Source organism: Natator depressus, chromosome 8 (genome assembly GCF_965152275.1).
Source record: "Natator depressus isolate rNatDep1 chromosome 8, rNatDep2.hap1, whole genome shotgun sequence".
Taxonomy (NCBI): Eukaryota; Metazoa; Chordata; order Testudines; family Cheloniidae; genus Natator; species Natator depressus.
The window spans coordinates 73,436,185-73,457,756 of NC_134241.1; the positions used below are offsets into that span (position 1 = coordinate 73,436,185).

The 21,572-nt window shown below is 42.9% G+C and overlaps 2 protein-coding genes across 2 annotated transcripts in view; one reads left to right on the forward strand and one right to left on the reverse strand.

Annotated features, from left to right (window-relative positions):
- CCDC18 (coiled-coil domain containing 18) overlaps window positions 1-8,143 on the reverse strand; it is a 68,515-nt gene extending 60,372 nt beyond the window's left edge. Inside the window, exon 1 of the mRNA XM_074961312.1 lies at window positions 7,981-8,143. The gene's annotated coding sequence lies outside the window, so the exon portion shown is untranslated. The remainder of the gene's footprint in view (window positions 1-7,980) is intronic.
- Window positions 8,144-8,164: 21 nt separating this feature from the next.
- On the forward strand, window positions 8,165-20,451 carry TMED5 (transmembrane p24 trafficking protein 5). The gene is made up of 4 exons (XM_074961314.1): window positions 8,165-8,440; window positions 10,739-10,836; window positions 12,127-12,304; window positions 16,317-20,451. The coding sequence occupies exons 1-4, from the start codon at window positions 8,261-8,263 to the stop codon at window positions 16,533-16,535; spliced, it is 675 nt and encodes a 224-aa protein (XP_074817415.1). The 5' UTR covers window positions 8,165-8,260; the 3' UTR covers window positions 16,536-20,451.
- The last annotated feature ends 1,121 nt before the right edge of the window (window positions 20,452-21,572 follow it).

Sequence of the window (21,572 nt, forward strand, 5' to 3'; positions counted from 1 at the left end):
GCTGTTACTCTAGTGTACTATCATTTTAGATGCAGTTGTGATAAACAATAAATAGCTGAAATAGGCAGAACTTCCTTTTACAATTTCACCTTTAAAGTAGTACTGAGTGTCAGTGAATGCAATGAGGAATACTAAATAAGCAGTACGGTAATAATAATTAAATAACTGCATTGACTTATTTTGTTAACGAGAATCCATCCTCAACATACAGGATTCTGAAGACTATCCACCTTCAAGATCACCATCATTTTCTATAGTTTCAGAGTTATCTGCCAATGGTAGTGTTTCAGTCACATCATATATTTCACATAGCCACAGTAGCAAAAAGAAAAAGAATTCTCCATCATCCAGAAACAATCACAGAAAAATGTGTGATAAAACCCAGAAAATTACAAAAAGAGGTAATTGATGAAAAAATTGCCCGGTTTGTTTATGCAACAAACTCTCCTTTCCGTATGATTGAGAACCCACACTTCATTAACACGGTTCAGTCATTAAGACCAGGATACAGTCCACCCAAAGGAGATGTCACAGGTAAATTGCTGGATAAAGCATATGAAAGAGAAACTGAGCAGCATGCAAAAGGTCTAGTGGGTAAAATTGTTAACCTGAGCCTTGATGGATGGAGCAATGTCCACAATGATCCTGTTGTATGTGCTTGTGTGACAACAGAAGAAAGTAATGTCTTCCTTACAGAAACAATTGATACATCAGGAAATGCACACATAGCAGAACACTTACAAGAAGTGGCAGTAAAAAATATAACAAACTGAAAAAAAATTCGAATGTCTAGTACGCAGCTTGGTCACAGACCATGCTGCAAATGTATCCAAGATGAGAAGAAATTTAGAAGAGAGTCCCAAGCTAATAACATACAGTTAAAGTGCTCATTTGATGCACCTCCTAACCAAAGACTTCAGTGTTCCAGAAATAAAGGTTAATGTTGTTGAAATTGCAAAATACTTCCGTAACAACCACTTTGCAGCACCTGCTCTGAAAAAAGTGGAAGGAACCAAACTAACTCTCCCACAAGATATGTGATGGAACTCAGTAATGGTCTGTTTTGAGCACTATATCAAGAACTGGCCTAATCTGATGACAGTTTGTGAACAAAATCGTGAAAAAATAGACGGCACTGTCACAGCCAAAGTGCTCAACATTTGGCTTAAGAGAAATCTTGAACACATGCTGAGTACCCTGAAGCCTATTTCTATATCCTAGAACAGTGGTTCCCAAACTTGTTCCGCCGCTTGTGCGGGGAAAGCCCTTGGTGGGCCAGGCCAGTATGTTTACCTGCCGCGTCCGCAAGTTCAGCCGATCGCGGATCCCAGTGGCCGCAGTTCACTGCTCCAGGCCAATGGGAGCTGCTGGAAGCGGCAGCCAGTACGTCCCTCGGCCCGCGCTGCTTCCAGCAGCTCCCATTGGCCTGGAGCAGCGAACCACGGCCACTGGGAGCCGCGATCAGCCAAACCTGTGGACTCAGCAAATAAACAATCCGACCCAGCCCACCAGGGGCTTTCCCTGCACAAGCGGCGAAACAAGTTTGGGAACCACTGGCCTAGAACAAAATGCAAGGAAATAGCTGTTCTGTTGCTGACGCTGTTCAGAATTAGAAGGAATTGAGTGAGATCTTAAAAAAGAAATATGCAATGACGGAATTAAATTACAAGCATTAAAAAAACAAATGGGACAAACATGATCTCCAGCTCATTTTCTTGCAAATATTCTCAATACTCGGTACCAGGGTCAAACTTTAACTGCTGAAGAAGAGGAGTTGGCTATGACATGGACATCCAACAATCATCCATCCATAATGCCAACTGTAATAAACTTCAGAGCTAAGGGTGAACCATTCAAGAAATATATGTTTGCTGATGATGTTTTAAAGAAAGTCAGACCAGTGAACTGGTGGAAGTCACTTAAACACTTGGATTCAGAGACTGTTGAAGTGATCATCTCACTTTTAACAGCAAAAACAATAAGGAGTCCTTGCGGCACCTTAGAGACTAACAAATGTACTTGGGCATAAGCTTTCGTGGGCTTTTAACAGCAGTAGCTTCTTCTGCCGGTGTAGAAAGAATATTTTCTTCCTTTGGACTAATTCCTTGCAAACTGATAAATCGTTTGGGACCTGAAAAAGCTGGAAAGCCTGTTTTTCTTTTCCAGATTATGAACAGGAAAATGAAGGTGAAGATGACTGAGTTAGCTGCAGAAGTCAATATTTTAAGTTTCTCATACTGACCTGGCTGACATAGTCATTTAATTTTTGTTTTGTTTTTGTTTTTTTTTAAATTTCTTTTAACTATTTTAGTTTAAAATAATTTTAAAAAAAACTTGAACGCTTAAGTAAATTCAAAAATTCATGTGCTTGTTTTGTTATAATATTATATGTTTGCTGTTGAAGAAAAAAATCTAGAATACATAATGTTGTTGTTTTAGCCCTGGTCTACACTAGGACATTAGGTCGAATTTAGCAGCGTTAAATCGATGTAAACCTGCACCCGTCCATACAATGAAGCCCTTTATTTCGACTTAAAGTGCTCCTAAAATCGATTTCCTTACTCCACCCCAGACAAGTGGATTAGCGCTTAAATCGGCCTTGCCAGGTTGAATTTGGGGTACTGTGGACACAATTCGACGGTATTGGCCTCCGGGAGCTATCCCAGAGTGCTCCATTGTGACTGCTCTGGACAGCACTCTCAACTCAGATGCACGATTGTTTGCCGTTGCTCTGACGCAGGGAGGGGCGACTGACGACACGGCTTACAGGGTTGGCTTACAGGGAGTTAAAATCAACAAAGGGGGTGGCTTTACATCAAGAGTATTTCAGGCAGGACTTCACGGAGGGTTCCAATAAGAAATGGTGTACTTAAGTTATTGTTCTTATTGGAACAAGGAGGTTAGTCTGGCCTCTGATTGATACATGGCTAGATTTACCTCGCTGCACCTTCTCTGTGAGTGACTGCAGTGTGACCTAGAGGAATGAGTCCCCGGGGACTCATTCATTTGCAAATGAATACAAAACAAATCTGGTCTATTTCTTGTTTTAATACACTCCATCTATCTTTTACATCTTTGGCTGGCAGCAGACGGTGCAGAAGGACTGCATGCCATCCACATCTCAGGGCTGCTCGGCAGAAGATGGTACAATAGGACTGCTAGCCATCCTCATCTCTTGCCTGCCCGGCAGAAGATGATGCAATAGGACTGCTAGCAATCCGTATCACCTGCCTGCTCACCATAAGATGGTTCAATAGGACTGACTGCAGGACTAAAGAGAATGACCTGATCAAGTCACTCCAAATTTAGTCCCTGCGCCCATGTCTGCCCAGGCGCTCCTGATCGACCTCACAGAGGCGACCAGGAGCACCTCGGACATGACGATGACGGCTACCAGTCCTATTGCACCGTCTGCTGCCACAAGGCAATGGGTTGCTGCTGCTGTGTAGCAATGCAGTACCGCGTCTGCCAGCACCCAGGAGACATATGGTGACAATGAGCTGAGCGGGCTCCATGCTTGCCGTGGTATGGCATCTGCACAGGTAACTCAGGAAAAAAGGCGCGAAACGATTGTCTGCCCTTGCTTTCACGGAGGGAGGGAGGGAACGAGGGCCTGATGATATGTACCCAGAACCACCCGCAACAATGTTTTAGCCCTATCAGGCATTGGGATCTCAACCCAGAATTCCAATGGGCAGCGGAGACTGCGGGAACTGTGGGATAGCTACCCACAGTGCAACACTCCAAAAGTCGACTCTAGCCTCGGTACTGTGGAAGCACTCCGCCGAGTTAATGCACTTAGAGCATTTTCTGTGGGAACACACACACTCGAATATATAAAACCGATTTCTAAAAAACCGACTTCTATAAATTCGACCTAATTTTGTAGTGTAGACATACCCTTAGTTAAATAAAACAATTTAAATGTCTGTCTGGTGATGTTCTCTTCCTAATACAGCATGGCAAGAAAATCCTCCAAATATTAATGATTAACCTGTTGAATTGGAGATAGTTCACCTCCCAATGACGTCATAAATATCTGCTCCAATTACCTTTGGTAAATGAAATAACCAAACAATTATTCATTTTCTGATATAGCTGTAAAACTAATCTGAAAAGTTTTCAAAATAAATCACTTTAAAAATGTATAGGGTGTACCTTCCAAAAATGAAACCTACATCTATCTGTGAGTTGTGAAGAATATGTATTAAAGATTATAACAACCAAAAAGAACGCACTTGTATGTAGAAATCCATGATTAAATCAAGTCTTCCTGACTAGTGATTTAAATCATAATTTAAATCAATTTGATTTCAAATCCACCCTGGTGAACATGGACACTGTGAGGTGCCCTAATTTTTTTTTGATCAAAGGCAGAAGTGAATTTCAGAACCCAGACCTCTCATATAGAAAACACAATGCCCTGAGCTCTCACAATTCAGATGGGGGACCATTAGCAAGTTAGCAACTACTTTCAGTGGTCAGAATGGTACACAAGGAGAGAATCGCCAGAACCCAAACCACACAGGAGTTTATAAGTGAAGACCCATGCATTACATTTAGACCAGAAAAAAAACTGACAGCCAGTACAATCTACACAGTACAACTGTTATGTGTGTCTCATGCAAGTATATTTAACTATGCTTTTATCACCCAGGTACCTGCATACCTAAGAATATCACTAATGGAACAAGATGTCATATTCTCCACTAGCTGAAGTTTCCATGTGATCTTCAACAGTAGCCCCACACGGAGTGCACCAGTGTCGTCCAGCAGCTCCCACTGGCCCGGAGCAGCGAACCGCGGCCACGGGGAGCAGCGATCGGTCGAACCTGCGGACGCGGCAGGTAAACAAACCGGCCCAGCGCGCCAGGAGCTTTCCCTGCACAAGCGGCGGAACAAGTTTGGGAACCACTGGTATAGTGGACTGACCTCTCATCTCACCCTTAAAGTGGCTCCTCCCAGTCAGGCTCAAGACACATTGGCAGGGAATTCTGGGGAGAGGGGCCTTCACCAGCGAGCATGCCCAGTGCCACTACACACATACACAGATTAGACAGGCAAACAGAAGCAGGTGGGTGAGGAGGAAGAAAGCTTTATTCATACAAGTATCTGCAACAGCAGCAGAGAGGAAAGAAACCTTGCATGGTGCTTTCTTTACCCTTGTGTGTCGTCGTCCCCGGACCTTCTGCTCCCAGCACCAGCCCTGCCTCTAGGACTGAGCCCCTCCTACCCAGCCCATAGGAGTTTTTTTAAGTGCAAGATCACTTTCTGAATTTAAGTGCAACCCAGGATCTACCCTGCCCCTTCCCTGAGGCCCTGCCCCGCTCACTCCATCCCCCCCCTCCCCCCATCGCTTGTTCTCTCCCACCCTCACTCACAGTTTCACCGGGCTGGGGCAGGGGGTACTGGAGGGGGTGCGGGCTTTGGAGTGTGGAGGGGGCTCCGGGCTGAGCCTGGGCAGGGGTACAGGAGGGGATGAGTGTGAAAGCTCTGGGACAGACTTTGGGTGCAGGAGGGGGGCTCTGGGATGGGGCAGGGGGTTGGGGTGCAGGATCCACCAGGGGGCTCAATGATGGGACAGGGGGTTGGGATATGGGAGGGGTGCGGGCTCCTGTTGGGCAGCACTTACCTCAGGTGGAAGCACAGCAGGGCTAGGGCAGGTTCCCTGCCTGCCCTGGCCCCGCTCCTGGAAGCTGCCGGGACATCCCTGTGGCCTGGGGGGGGTGGGGGGGCGCACATGTCTCCGTGCACTACCCCTCCCCTCCCGGCAAATGGGAGCAGCGCCTGCAGGCAGGAGCAGCGCCTGGAGACTCCCTATCCCCATGCAGGGACATGCTGGCTGCTTCCGGGAGTGGTGCAGGGCATGGGCAGGCAGGGTGCCTGCCTCAGCCCCGCTGGACTTTTAGCAGCCACCGGTTGGTGACCACTTAGGTTTACCACCTTTCAAATGCAAAAAGCCCAGCACCCCCACTACAAGGCAAACCTGCTGCAACCTCAACCCCCAACGACAAGGCAACTCTGCAACTCCCCCTTCAACAGCCACTTATAGTATTTAAAGAGATAACAGATAAGATTGGTAACATCCCAGGCTCCTCACACTAGCTGACTCAACCCCCCCCCCACACACACACACACATGCAGTGGGCTTGCGCGTCGGTGGGCCCACAGCTACAGTATTATCAACAGTTATGATCTGTTATCGCTTAAACTGCAGAAGTGGGACCACTGCTGCCTCTGTAGCTGGGCACAGAAACCTGTAACATTAGCTATCCCAGTGTATTGTCCGAATAACGCCAGTCTTTAGACCCACGGAAAAAAGCCCAAATTACATTATTTGTCCGTGTCATAAATATAAAGGGAAGGGTAAACCCCTTTAAAATCCCTCCTGGCCAGAGGAAATCTCCTCTCACCTGTAAAAGGTTAAGAAGCTAAAGGTAACCTCGCTGGCACCTGACCAAAATGACCAAATGAGGAGACAAGATACTTTCAAAAGCTGGGAGGAGGGAGAGAAACAAAGGGTCTGTGTGTCTGTCTATATTCTGTCTTTGCCGGGGATAGATCAGGAATGGAGTCTTAGAACTTTTAGTAAGTAATCTAGCTAGGTACGTGTTAGATTATGATTTCTTTAAATGGCTGAGAAAAGAATTGTGCTGAATAGAATAACTATTTCTGTCTATCTTTTTTGTAACTTAAGGTTTTGCCTAGAGGGGTTCTCTATGTTTTGAATCTAATTACCCTGTAAGGTATCTACCATCCTGATTTTACAGGGGGGATTTCTTATTTCTAATTATTTTTATTTTTATTAAAAGTCTTCTTGTAAGAAAACTGAATGCTTTTTCATTGTTCTCAGCTCCAAGGGTTTGGGTCTGTGGTCACCTATGCAAATTGGTGAGGCTTTTTATCCAACATTTCCCAGGAAAGGGGGGGGTGCAAGTGTTGGGAGGATTGTTCATTGTTCTTAGGATCCAAGGGTCTGGGTCTGTAGTCACCTAGGCAAATTGGTGAGGCTTTTTACCAAACCTTGTCCAGAAAGAGGGTTGCAAGGTTTTGGGAAGTATTTTGGGGGGAAAGATGTGTCCAAACAGCTCTTCCCCAGTAACCAGTATTTGTTTGGTGGTGGTAGCGGCCAATCCAAAGACAAAAGGGTGGAATATTTTGTACCTTGGGGAAGTTTTGACCTAAGCTGGTAAAGATAAGCTTAGGAGGTTTTTCATGCAGGTCCCCATATCTGTACCCTAGAGTTCAGAGTGGGGGAGGAACCTTGACAGTCTGGCAAATCCGTTTAAAAAAAAAAAAAAAAACCACCAGCCAAGCCAGTCAAACACCAGCCCGGTAACCTACGCCGGCTCCTCGGCCCCGGAGCGCAGCACGTCGCGTCGCTCAGCAACGCAGCTCTCCACTTCCCCATGCAGCCCCCGGCCAGGCGGGAGCAAGAGCAGGGGCGCCGCCACCGGCCCTGGCCTGGGGATCCCGCCGAGCCGGGCTCGCACTGTCCCCGCAGAACTGCCACAAAGTGAGACCCCGGCCCACCTTGCGGGAGGCCCGTGACCGTGCAGCCCAAAGCCCCCCGCCTACCTTCCCCAGGTAAGGGGGTTGGCTCACCGCCAGCAAAGCCCCTGTAGAGCAGCGTCTTCCCGCACCCCCTCGGGGCGCGCTGCTGAGCTCTCTCGAGGGCACTTCGCGCTCTAAAGCTGTCCCGAAAGGCGCCCCGTCGGCGCCCGTTCGTTCGAACTGCGCGGGCCGTTACATTCCGAGGACAGCAACAGCCCTAATTCTCCTACTACGCATGCGCATTTCACCGTCCCTCCTCCCCCGCCGCCTTTTCCTTCCCTCCTGGCCCCCTGGGAATGGTAGTCTGATGTCTGGGCACATCCGCCCACTTCCACGGGCATCGAACTACATTTCCCACCAGATGAACGTTGGGGGCGGTCCTTGAAGAAAATCGTCCCTTCCCTTTGCCGGCTGGCAGCGCACTACCTTCTTCCCTGCCGCGGGAGCCTGACAGGGCGGTGGAGGGGCGCGTTCGCCGGGCGATGTTGAGAACGCTTCCGGGGCGTGGCTGCCGCGACGCGATTGGGCTGCGGGCGCGGGCTGCTCCTCCCCGGGGCCGGCTGCTCTCGGCCGCAGCCACCTCGCTGGCGCTCTGACAGGCGGGAGTCACGCCCGCCTCCGTATCCGCGAGAACATCCTGTTCCTGTCAGCCGCGGGCTGGGCAGAGCCGGAGCGCGCCGTGCCAGGCCCAGCGCTGCCCGCGGGGATGGGGACAGCGTCCCGCCTGCTCCTCCTCCTCCTCCACAACCTGCTGCTGCCGCCGCCCGGCGCCTTCGGATTCGTTCCCTCCCTGGACAGCGACTTCACCTTCACGCTGCCCGCCGGCCGCAAGGAGTGCTTCTTCCAGCCCATGCGGCAGGGCGCCTCGCTGGAGGTCGAGTACCAGGTGAGGGGACCCGGCTCGGGGCGAGCCACAGTGGGCGGAGCCGGCCCTGCATCCTCAGCTGCGAGCGTAGCGGAGAGCCGCTTTCCCGCCCGGCCTTCTCGATGTGCCGCCTCCGCTGCAGCCGCCTCCTGCGGCGCCAGGCGGGAGCGGGCCCTGCAGGCTGAGCAGGGCTGGGTGCTCTCGCGGCGCGGCCTGCAGAGGCTACTTGGTTCCGTTGTCAGGAAGATTTATTAGCCAGGCATAAAGCTCGTTCGCGGACCGCGCGTCCCAGCGATTGGCAGTAACGGGGTAGGGGGAACCCAGGAGTCTTCCTGCTTGTCACTGGGGTTACTCAGTACGCTGGGTCGGCAAATAGGCCTGGGAAAGGCAGACGGGACAGTGAGGTTCAGCCTAGGGTTTTATCCCTCCAGGATTGTCCTGGAGTCTGTGGGAATTAAATTATCATGTGATGAAACCTCCAGGAATAAGTCCAACCAAAACTGGCAACCCTAGTTCAGGGATCTCAGAGGTGTGTCTGGAAACCAACCCCCACCACAGGATGGAAACTTTTGGCCAAGGGGAAAAATCATGGAAAATGCTAGATGGGCCTCTAATGTCCACACTGGACTGTCAGGAGCTCAGGTTCAAATGTTATGCAAACGATCCTCACACAGCAAACTTCCCGACCTAACTATGTCTGTCTTCCAGATTTTGAAGGACTAAGCAGATGGTAGCAGGCAGGCAAAAAGTTAAGGTCCTTTTTATGCTGCCGAGGCAATTATGTGTGGAGGTCAGACTAGATGATCATTGTGGTTCCTTCTGACCTTAAAGTCTCAGTCTAAAAGTTTGTTAAAGCAAAACAATGATGGGGTCTGTTTTAGGCAGCAGATTGCGATGTATAGTCCAGCAGGGTTAAAGTTAGTAATCTGCCTCCTGCAGTTCCATGCAAATATGTAGTGTTCTCTGCTCTCGCTCAATTTCTGTTGTTTTTCCCCTCCATCAGTCTGTATGATCAGCTTTATAACTTGCCATACTTTTATAATAAATTAGCTGTTGACTTATAGGGTCTGTTTACACAGATTTTTACAATGTTTGCAACTAGGTTCTAACTAATACAGTTGACTCCTTACACACTGTTTGTGTCCACCCACAGCTCACTAGTAGGTAATTCCTAACTGTGTGGCTGTGCCATCTTTTAACCTCGTTGTCACACAAATGCCAAGATGCAATTCAGGCTAACACAATTCTTCTGTATAGATAGGACTGCTTAACTTTAATTAAATTAGCAAATCCTCCTATATACAAAGGTATGTTGAAATGTGAAAAAACTCTCACAATTCTCAGACCTGCCTTCAGATTTCTGTATTTTTTTCAGATGCACTTACACAATAAATGGATAAAGGACAAGAACAGTTTCTTTCTGACTGAAATTCTCCAAAGACATGTTCACAATATAGTAAAACAATATGAAATTGAGTGTCTGATACAATGTGCTCAGATGATATCGTTATATCAAAGTTATATCACTACTTATCTTTCATTCTGGTCACCTTTTTCCTTAATTATTTTATTCCTCGTCCCTTTCAGTAAACCTCCAATCTTGCATCTACTGAGGTCATTGAAAGTTTTGCTGTTGACTTCAGTAGGAGCAGGATTGTGTCCTGAGTGAGGAAGGTCTAGTCTGTACTTAAAAGTTGTACCAGTTTAACTCTTTTGAGTAAAGGTGGTGTTCATAAATAGTTATAATGATAAAAGCCCTAGTATGGACCAGTAATACCAGTATAAAGATGGCTTATACCAGTATATTTATTTTCCTTTCCATGTGGTTAATAGCTATGCCAGTATAAAGAGCCCCTTTATACCAATATAACTGCATCCATACTGGTATAGTTAAAGCAGTACAACTTTTTAGTGTTGATAAGCTCAAACGGTTTGATCCTGTGACATACTAAATGCCTTCAATTCCTTTTAACTTTGATGAGAGATGAGAATGCTCAGCATCTTGCTGGATTAGGATCCTAAATCTGCAGTACTTCCCTGACAGGCAGAAAACCACTGGAATCTCCTTTTCTATGGCTGTAACTAGCGTGGTGAGTGTGCATGTCTCCTGCACTACAAACTCTGATCCTGGAATTTGAAACTGTGTAGCATCTTTCTGGCAAAAACTTGGTTCTAGTTAACTTGGTTTGAACTCTAGGGTTGATGAATTCACTCTTTAAATTCTCTCTGTATCAATTCCTTTACATAAAGTGTTTCTTTTCAACAATTCAAACAGGAGTTTGCTTTTTTTTTTTTTTTTTTTTTTGGCTGACTGCACAGGTTTTAGACGGAGCAGGATTAGATGTTGACTTTTACTTGGAATCTCCAAAAGGTGAAATTCTAGTTTTTCATCAGAGAAAATCAGATGGAGTCCACACGTAAGTCTAAAATCTCCAAACTTGAAACTCAGTATTCTATACAGCAGTATTATAGTTGCTTCAAACAAATACAAAACTTAGAATTGAGTATTTAAAATCATAAAAAGAAAAGGAGTACTTGTGGCACCTTAGAGACTAACCAATTTATTTGAGCATGAGCTTTCGTGAGCTACAGCTCACTTCATCAGATGCATCAAGTGAGCTGTAGCTTACGAAAGCTCATGCTCAAATAAATTGGTTAGTCTCTAAGGTGCCACAAGTACTCCTTTTCTTTTTGCGAATACAGACTAACATGGCTGTTACTCTGAAACCTGTCTTTAAAATCATAGTTGTTCTTAACAGTTGTAAAAACTGGTTGTATTGTTAATCTAAATAATTTCATGAATGTAGAATATAAGAAGCTTGTTAGCTTGTAAAATGCTTGATAAATTCACATGCTTCAGTTACTTAGTTTATTGTTATGTTATAGGCTTTTTTACAAAGCAGCTTGAGCACACAAATATTTCATATATAGGTACTCTTAATTTTGTATTAGTCTATTAATACTTCATAGATAGGTTCCTCCAGGAGTGAAGGATGTTTGACTTGCCATGGTGGTGGTCTGTTTAATGGCAGTCAACAGCCAAGCTCTCCCTATTGTGGAGTTCCAAAAGGTCTTTGCGGCAGGGTATTTTCTCTACTAAAGTAATCTGTTCGCTCTTTCAAGTAATCATTTATTTGGCATACTGGCAGTCTGATCTCTTTCCAGGGTTTGGTTTGGTTTTTTAAACTATGATATCAAATGTACCTTCTCAAATATTTGGGGCCAATATTGATACAATTAAAATTAATTAACTTCAGTGGAGCAGGGACCATTTGTAAAGATGAAGATTCTATCCCCTCTGCTCCTTTTGCAGCCAGTGGTCAATTTAAACTTTTAAAGGGTATTTCTATTTTCCATAGCTAGAAGAAGTGGCTGCTGTCTTTTATTTTTAAAAGTGATTGTGAGCATTAATCTTTCAAAGCTTTAATTTTTAAAAAATAAAGTGAAGGAAAGCTACTACTCATCATACTAAGATTTAAGATCATCTGAGTTTGTTTTCTTAGCACAACCAAAAATTACAAGTTTTTCTATCTCATTCCCTAGTGTGTCCTTGCATTTCATTTATTTCTATTTATGTATAGCATATCTAATTATTTCTGTTTGCATGACTGTCATAATCACATAAGGAAGAATGTTAAAAAATGTAAGTTTAGAGCCAGCATTAAAAATACAGTGTAGTTTAAAGATGTATGTTTGCTCATATACAGGGTGGAAACAGAAGATGGAGATTACATGTTCTGCTTTGACAACACATTCAGCACCATTTCAGAGAAGGTGATTTTCTTTGAATTGGTCCTAGATAATATGGGAGAAGGAGAACAAGAGGACTGGAAGAAGTACATTACAGGCACAGACATGTTGGATATGAAACTTGAAGATATTCTGGTAAGTATTCTGCTCTACGGCATCAGATGGTTGAGGTTTAAGAGTATCTGAAAAACTCATATCATCATTCTGCCATGGGAATATGCCTTAGTCTTCTTCTATGTGAGGGCCTGAGCAGCTGGGAAACAAGGTGATCAGCTGCGTTCCTCATAGGACATTATGTTCACTCTGTCCCATATTGAGGGGGGCCTGTGGTTAAAGAGCAGCATTGGGAATTAAAAGATCTGGATTCTAGTTCCAGCTCTGCCATGGATTTCCTGTGTGGCCCACCGCAAGTGATTTAACCTCACTGGGTATGTCTACACTGCAGTTAGACCCCCATGGCTGGCCCGTGCTAGCTGACTCGGGGTAAGGTGCTGTTTAATTGTAGTGCAGGTGTTTGGACTCAGGCTGGAGTCTGGCCTCTCAGAGCCTGCGAGGTGGGAGGGTCCCAGGACTTGGACTGCAGGCCAAGCCCAAATGTCTACACCACACTTAACAGCCCCTTAGCCCGAGTCAGCTAGCACAATTAGCCTGAGCCCTGCAGGCCCAACTCAGCTGGCACGGGCCAGCTGCGGGTGTCTAATTGCAGCTAGACATACCCTAAGTGTCTGTGAGTAATAACTATCATAGGGGAGCTTTGAGTCTTTGCTCAGTGTGATTTAATAAGTTCCTTGGATGAAAGGCACTAAAAAGTACAAAATATTACTATGGTTATTAAAACAGAATCCCAGTGTGCATGTATAGTGGCAGGTTTTTTCATTGTTTTGTGTCTGTGCTTATGGTGACTCAAGGTTTATTTTCGACCTGGAGCAATTAACTTGATCGTGTACATATAGAATTTGGGATCAAGCTCAAGCTCATTTTGAGTGAGCAAGTGACTTGAAGGCACAAAGAAAGTCATAAATCTGACCTATTTGGTAACTATATATACACAAATGTAAAGTGGCTACCTCTTCATCTTCATAAGATAAGCAAATATATTTCCTAGAGGAACAGCAATAGTGCTGCTGCTGTACATCTCAGTGGTGGCTGCATTTCAATGATGGGCAAAACGATTACTACCTACCACTTACTGCATAACATAGTATGAGGCTTAATTAGCCGACATTTGTAAAGTGGTTGGATGATAACTTCTGTATAGATATATATCATCATCATTCTTAGGCAGAAGAGAGAGAGGGGAAGAGAAGTGATCAAACTCGCATGCATAAAGCTAGCCCCGATTCCCAAAAGTTGCCCTGAAATGTTGACAAATTTCTCTGCTTATATATGCCTGTATACACAGTACTCTTTTGCTTTTCTTCCATGTGGTGTTTTGGTTAATCTCAAAGTATATACAGTCCTCGATCTGCCAGAGGATAAATCAGTTTTGCATATTGTTTCATCTAAAGAATCTTCTGTAGCCCTGAGGATTCTTCTACTTGTACGCATCCACTACCCTGCTACGTGAGGCCCAACAACACAATTTTCTTCCTTCCAAATGAGAGATTGGATGGGAAATCTTTCAGTGTGTGTTTATGCCACACCTTGCACAGTTGGAAGGGATTGTGTATGCAGTAGTCTGAGTCCTTTCACTGGCCACCTGCCTCCCTTCTCCACATTGGAAAAGGGACAAACGAACAATGCCTCCAATAGCTAAAAGGTGGTAATACTCCTCTCAAAGGGATGCTCTGCTCAGTCTCTGTTGTAGAGTCAGAAGCACTTGTTGGATATATCCTTTGATGTGTCTCATAATTATGCTGTTGGATAACTGTTGTTCTCATCTTGGCTTAGTGCCCTAGTCACTATATAGTAAATGGGAATAAATAGCAATTAACAAAGATGGGGAAAGAGGAAATAAGTAAAGCTTTAAGATAACTAATACTTCTAAACAGTGGCTGAGCTGTTTATCTGAATAATACAACTGAGGACTCAACCTTGGAGGGATGCAGATGAGGGTTGAGGGAGAGCAGTGTTAATCCACCAGTCAAGCTAATGAGCATGGTATTTTGTTGATGATGAAATACAATGAAGTCAACTGCAGGGAGTGGCTTCTGTAGTTTGTTGAATTGGCAAAGACATTGTGCTATGCACACACTATGTCCCAAGGCATTGAGAAAATACCTGGGAGGGATACTATTTTCATGGAGCCCTTGGAAATGTTTCTGTGTCAGTGGCTGGCCCTCATGGCTGCCCCAACTATCCTTCTGCCCCCTCCCCCAGGGGCGCGTGCAACTCATAAGCACACTGGAGCCAGCCTGCTCCTAGTTCGAAATCAGAATAACTGAAAATCCTAATGACAGGCACTCCATACATCATTTGCTTTAAGTGGTATCACTGAAACCATATACTGGCTTTACCCTATCTCCACTGCCTGCATCCCAGTCATAGCCTTTTCCACCTCCCTCGCAACAGCATTCAGTTCACTGTGGGTGTAGAAGCGTGCTCTCATTGCTGTGACAATTTTTTCAAACTGTTGTATAAGTTCCTCTGCACAAACTTTGAAGCAAATACTGAGTCCTGGACAGTAAGGCTATGCCTGTGCTCGTTACAGTAGTGCTTAGCAGGCTACAATACTGAGCCCTGAACTTACTGAGTTAGACAGAGAAAATAGAGTCCTTCCAAAAAAGCAGAATCAGCATGCACTAAAAATTTATTTACGTACCATCTGCTGTCCCACAGACTACTCATCCATGTAGAAAATGATCTAGTTTGTGTATCAGGTCCTATTTCCTATAATAAATGAAAACCAGATCTTTCTTTCCTAACACAAACCAGAACTTAATAGAATGTTTAAGATGCCAAATCCTTTCTGTATTTATTTTAAATACATTTTAAAATATTGAAAATTAGATTATCCTTCACTTCCCAACAGAAGATAAAGATTATAATTAGAAATATTAACTCTTAATTTCTAAAGGAGTATAAAGATGCAGAGGTGGGATGTTAGTGCCACAACTTTTACAAGCAAGAATCTGAGTTAATGTTCAGACAAAGTCTGCCAGTCCTCCTTTTTAAACTGGGGGCCATACAAATACATAGGAGAAAACAGTCAACAGTATAAGCAGTAGGAGAACACACTCAAGAAATAAAGTTACCTATTACCTGAACACAGTTTGACTGCTGTGTCAATAGGTGCTCTATAAATCAATAAAAACAACATACTGTATGCTAATGCTAGCTCATTTTGTGTTGAAGGGTATCTTGGTCAGATAATCCAGCTGAGAACAGTTAGCTTTGTTTTGCAGTCCAGTAGTGCAGAATGGAACTGTTCATGAGCCACCTGATACAGATAATGGACCACTCGGATATCTTAAAGATACAGATTTGCAATGATGTTGGTTTGAAGCTGTACATTGTGAAATAGCTTGACTAATTTTGATTATTAAATCTAAATATAGCAGTTTTGGTTTATGTCCATCTAGTTCTACATAAAGTATAGTGCTGGTTTAATCTAAACATTTAATTTAATCTAATTTAATCTAAACATTCAGAGGATAACAGTATGGTGTCTTTCCTCTAATAATGTAGTTGCCACATCAGATGCTTGCTTGACACAGTATATTATAGGACATGGTCATTAGATAGAGGGCTGGTTGTGAGCACCTTATCTTTGGTCTTCATGTCCCACATGGGTCTGATATAGCCCAAATTTGTTTACTTTTAGGGCATTCTGCTCTAAGTGTCTCTCTTTCTTCAGCAGGTGCGGTCTTCTTTTGTTAAATAGTTGTGGATTATTTTTAATGGATTTGTTAAGATGTCCAGAGCCTGGGATAAATATTACGTATTTAAATTCAAACACATGAAAATATACACAATAAGGCTAAAAAAAATTAATGAAAAGTTCATAATGTGTAACATTCATCAGTGAAGTAACTGTTACCTAACCACGAAATGAAAAAATGGTAGTGACACATGCACAAATAAAAACCAGCAATGTGAATGATAGTGTGAGAAGTGTGATATGTATTTATATTAGCAGAAAATGTACTTCTGTTTCCTTCCAAATGATTTTACATTCTAAAAAAAACACTATTCTGTTCCTTACCAGGAATCCATCAACAGTGTCAAAGCCAGGTTAAGCAAAAGCCTCCAGATTCAGACGCTGCTCAGAGCATTTGAAGCTCGTGATCGAAATATACAAGAAAGCAACTTTGACAGAGTGAATTTTTGGTCCTTGGTAAACTTGGGAGTAATGGTGGTGGTTTCAGCTGTTCAGGTTTACATGCTGAAAAGTCTTTTTGAAGATAAGAGGAAAAGCAGAACTTAACAGCAAGTGTGATCATAGCAATAACCAGAGAGGAGGGGAAAATGCAATAAACTGCTACAGCAAAAGGGACTGGTGTTACCTTGCTGCTTGTTTTGAATAGACATTATAATCAGGTTTTTGATTCACATGTGACTAACATGAACAGAATACCTTTGCCCCCATCCTTCCATCTCTGCAAGCGATACTAACAGTCTTACTGGTGCATCTATTTGTTGGTTTGTTGCATTTGTAATGATTCTTACTGGATTATGCATAATACACAGAATGGTGGATCAAATGCAAACCAATGTTAATACCTGCCAGACAGTCATCTTTTCATAGTCACTTGAAAACCTTTCTATGTCCACCTAAATAATAATTTGTTTTTTTACAAGTTTTTAAATAAGCATTGAGTAAAGTTACAGATGTGCCAAAGGATTGAGGCCCACCTATGTAGGCTATAGCTATTGTAATTTCTCCATAAATGTAAATGTACAAAATTTCCTTGAGTCTTTATTGTACAACATAATACAGAAACACTGGGTTAACATTTGTGAAGTGGTTAAAATGAGAAGTTATTTTTTCACTTTTATATATATATATAGTTATATATCTCTCTATATATATCAGCACTTTAAAGAGACAGTTAATGTGAAATTTAGTCAATTTATAAACTAATTAAGAGTAGCATCAGACACTATACCTGTCCAAGTCCTTCTGCCAGTTGTTGTGATTGTACAACCTGTTTAGTTGGTTGTTGCTGTGTGAAAGATCCACTAGAACAGTGAAATTGACCATACAAAGTACAGTCAGATGCACAAAATAAAATGGAATTATTTAATCTTTAGTTATTGTAATCTTAGATATTATAACAGTAGATACATTCAGACAGAAGTGAGTTTTTTCAGATGACTGTGTTCCTTTCATAGTTTTTCGGTAAAATTGTCTGGAAACATTAACTTGACATTAAATGTTTATATACTTCCAAAATCCTTTCTATATTACTAATTTTGCTAAGATGTTTTGCTCCTTGAGGTCAAGCAGGTTTATGCCACAATTTGTAGCAGTTCACAAACTTCAGAGCTAAAGTTGTTCAGCTAAACCCGCCCCACAAAAAAACCCCAACAAATCTGTAGTCACATAACTATTTTCATTCTACTCCCCTGAGTAGTCCTATGAAATTAATGGGACTACTTGCATAAATAAAACAGAATTTGGCCCTAAATTTTGAGATTTATTTGCAGCATGAATTGATTAAGCAAGGTAATGCTCAATCATAGAAGCAGTTTGCTATCTTTCTCAATAAAAAGGCAAGTGGCTTGCATCAAACCTACCATTTCTTTCTGCTGAGGGAGTGGAAAAATACGTCTCATCTGTGCATTTGTCTTCTTTTGTCATAACCTTAGTATTTTGAGTGCAGTTTTTAAGTATTTTGTAATCAGCCTAGATTCAAGCCAAGTGCCAACCCAGTAGAAGTGCCCATAGAAAATTGTGTTAGCTCTGAAAGTCCATGTTAAGACTGCTAGGGCTGTACCACTGTTCACATCAGCTGTCTTTAAAAAGATTTAAAACATTTGGTCTAGCCTAGGTATGCAAGTGTACTGCCTCTCTTTGAACTTGGTGTTAAGAATTGAAACACTACAACTAGACTGTCTCCTTGGTGATCACATCTGCCTGAAGGTCATTATGCTGGAGGGCCCAGCATTATCTCCTAGAAGAGGATGGAAAAACATTTTTCAGTGCATGGACTTATTACAATGCAGTCATTGTGGTACAGGTGCATTGGCCACTTTTCTCTAGCAGGGGCTATCATATATAGAGATTACACTTTAGTTTCAATTTTAGATGTATGAATGACGACTAGCAATAACCCTTTTAAATTACTGCTTTTAAGAAAAAAATACTTTAAAAGGTGCTGCTGACTATATGACTTCAGGGGCAGCTGGATCTGCCCTCTATTAATCTGGGAACATAATACAGTAAATTCTCATTCGATGGGCAAGTTAGTGATAGAAAGGTCTAAGGGAGGTGTCATTTGATCTGTACAAATTTGCAGAATCATAATTTCAAGGTGTTACCCTCTGTGGTGTGGGAAGGGGGATTCATTGTTTGTCCCCTCCCAGCTCCTCCAGTTGGTGGACATTTTGATCATAGTGTCATTGGAAATGGGTCAGGTTTGGAATCACACTTCACAGAAGTTGTGTGAAATACTATGCGCTCCCAAATCAATCTTGCAGCTCATCAAATGCTCACGACCCTGCAAATGTTTGGCCAGCAGCCTGCCTTGTACAGAGATGCGTGAGGGTGGCACAGACAAGGATCAATGTGACATGTCTAGCAGTGCTGCTCTAGACTGAGACAACACTGAGGATGACTTTGATGAATAAATGTTTTCAGTTATAAGTGTCAAGGCTAGATTCTTTATGGTTGCCAAAGATCAATCTCTTTACTTAAGCCATGCATCCCTGTGTTAAATCATTATTAAAAAAACATTTTCTCAAATATATACATAATTGTTCTAGGTTTGGTATGTTGATGCCATTGTGTTTGTGAGAGAAAGGGCTTCCAAACGATACCCAACCCGTAATCCATTTCAAATGACTTTGTATTATCAAAATTCCACCAAGTGGGGGGGGGGGGAGCACTGAGTCCCTCCTGCCATGTTGCAGAGGGTGACACCATTGAACTTACAAGCCTGGAGATTTTTACAAATTGAATTACACCATCCTTACCTTCCTTTCAGTAACTTGTCCACAGAATTACACATGCTCCCACAGTGTATTGGATACATCTGTGGTTCTCACCCTTTCCAGACTACTATACCTCTGAAGCCCAAGCCCTGCCACCCAGAACTGAAACATGTAACTTAGCTGTGTGAGGCCCTGGTCAATTGCCCTGCTTGCCACCCCTTAACACCAGCCCTGACCTTGCAACTTCCCTAAACCTATGCCATGACCCCAGGTTGAGAAACTGATGTAGATGAGTTAATGTATCCCCGGAAGACCTCTGTGTAGTCTCAGGGGTACGTGTATCCCTGGTTGGGAACCATGGAATACATCATTCTTTTGGGTAGGATTCCCTTCAGAGCATTCTTTTGGGTAGGACTCTCTTCTCCCTTAATTGATGAGTGGGGCAGTGGTAAGCAGCATGAGGTATTCCATTTCTCCAGGGACTTAATGCCCTATACCTAAAGTATTTGCAGAACAGGGAACAAGTAGTAAAAAGATCTCCTATAGGCCTGATCCAGAGCTCATCGAAGGCGTTCAGTGGAATGGCTCCCACTGACTTCAGTAGGCTTTGGCTCAGGCTCTTTTGAGTACAGGCAGACCCATGTTCCTAGGGCTCTGTCCTTTTAATAGAAGATAGAAGTGATGCGGCCTTAAATGTAGTACCACAAATGTGATGTTGCACCACAGCTGTGAAATGCTGCATTCTTTCCATGAAGCTGTGACTAAGAAGTCTACCTCTGATGTTAGGCTACTGTATGCTAGCTCTTAGCTTGGTTATTAGAACAACCCTTCCTATTGTAACTTCTTCTCCATAACAAAATCCCCATCTCATAACAAAAAGTTTTAAACAGAGGATATACGATAGATGCAGCTGTATGAGACTTTGTCAACTGAAAAATATTTATCAGTGGCCATGGGTGAAGGATATGGGGTTCAAACTTAGACACAATAAATGACGTTTTAAATGGGATGTTGGAATAAATTGTTCTTGTGTTTTGTATAAAAGGTACAAATCAAATATTAACTGAAATAAGGAAAACAAATCTAGTGTGTAAGATGAACTGTTTTTATTCTGTGCTAAGTAATGGTTAAAGTCTGTGGATGTTGAATAAAGTTATATGCCAGAAGCTTAGATTTTACAATAAATAAGAAGTCTATATTTGTGTTTGTGCACACTAATTATAACAGTTGTAGGAAGAGCACTGCATCTTTGCACACTCTACCCTCAGGGCTTGATCCTTTAAAGGGCTAAGCACTCTCAGTTCACACTGACTTCAACAGGATTTGAAGGTGCACAACAGGTCCATGACTGCTCAGTATCTTGCAGGATAGAGCCATAAAAAGAACAAGCATTGTAATACAGACTGATTGTGTAGCGCACAGCAAAGCTTCATGACTTCCACAAGGTCAAAGCAAGTCCACAAAGCAAGTCATTCAAAGATTGAATTTCCAGAACTACTTGTTCTTTTAAGAGATCGGGTTTCACTTGATAACCGTAGATGGTAACACCTGTAAATTCAATTTAATGGTAAAAGGATTAGGAATGAAACCTGTGCAAAAGATGATTATAATTTATTTTCAAGTAAGATCAATTGACCTTTGAGTTTCTGCCTTGCTTGAAATATATACCACATTTCTTCTCTAGTGTATAATACTCCCTTGTGACATTTCTTTCCTTAAGAGATGTCTCCTCCAAATTTAGTGGTGAAATTCTGCTCTCCGTTACCCTAGTGCAGAAGCAAACTAACTGACATTGAGCACAACTCCAGAGTTACAATGGTGTGAGATCAGAATTTGACCCATGTCCTCTAATTCTTTAAACAGTAGGGGGGAGAAGTTTAGTTTTGAACCTACATCATTTACAAATCCCGATTGTCGTCATGCTTAAACCTTTAAATATTTACATCTTCATTAAATGTTAACAATCTTCCACAAATGCATGTGACTGGATAGTAGGAGTAGCACTACATTTTTTCATAAAATACTAGGGTATCATACACTGCGCAATGAAAGCAAGCCGAGATTGTGAAATTAAACATATGTTGCCAGGTGTTTGTGTGAATTTCATCCTGCCTGTGGAACTCAAAACTCCCCCAATATTTTAGGGGAAAGGAAAGTGAAAAAATGCAATCAGTTTTTGGAACTCTTTAAGCTTTCAATACTATGTGTAAGGAGAATAGATAGGGTTTAGGAAAAGTAATATGTGCAATCTTAAGGAAATTATGGTAAGGTTCATAAATGCTACTGCAATTGACTTAGTCTAGTTTCAAGATTGCTAGCAGACAAAACACAGTTAAGAACCAGAGTAACTAAATAATTCCGTAATACA

Coding starts and splice junctions, on each gene's coding strand:
- TMED5 (XM_074961314.1), top strand. CDS start 8,261: ATGGGGACAGCGTCCCGCCTGCTCCTCCTCCTCCTCCACAACCTGCTG. Junction 8,441..10,738: donor CGCTGGAGGTCGAGTACCAG/GTGAGGGGACCC, acceptor CTGACTGCACAG/GTTTTAGACGGAGCAGGATT. Junction 10,837..12,126: donor AAATCAGATGGAGTCCACAC/GTAAGTCTAAAA, acceptor GCTCATATACAG/GGTGGAAACAGAAGATGGAG.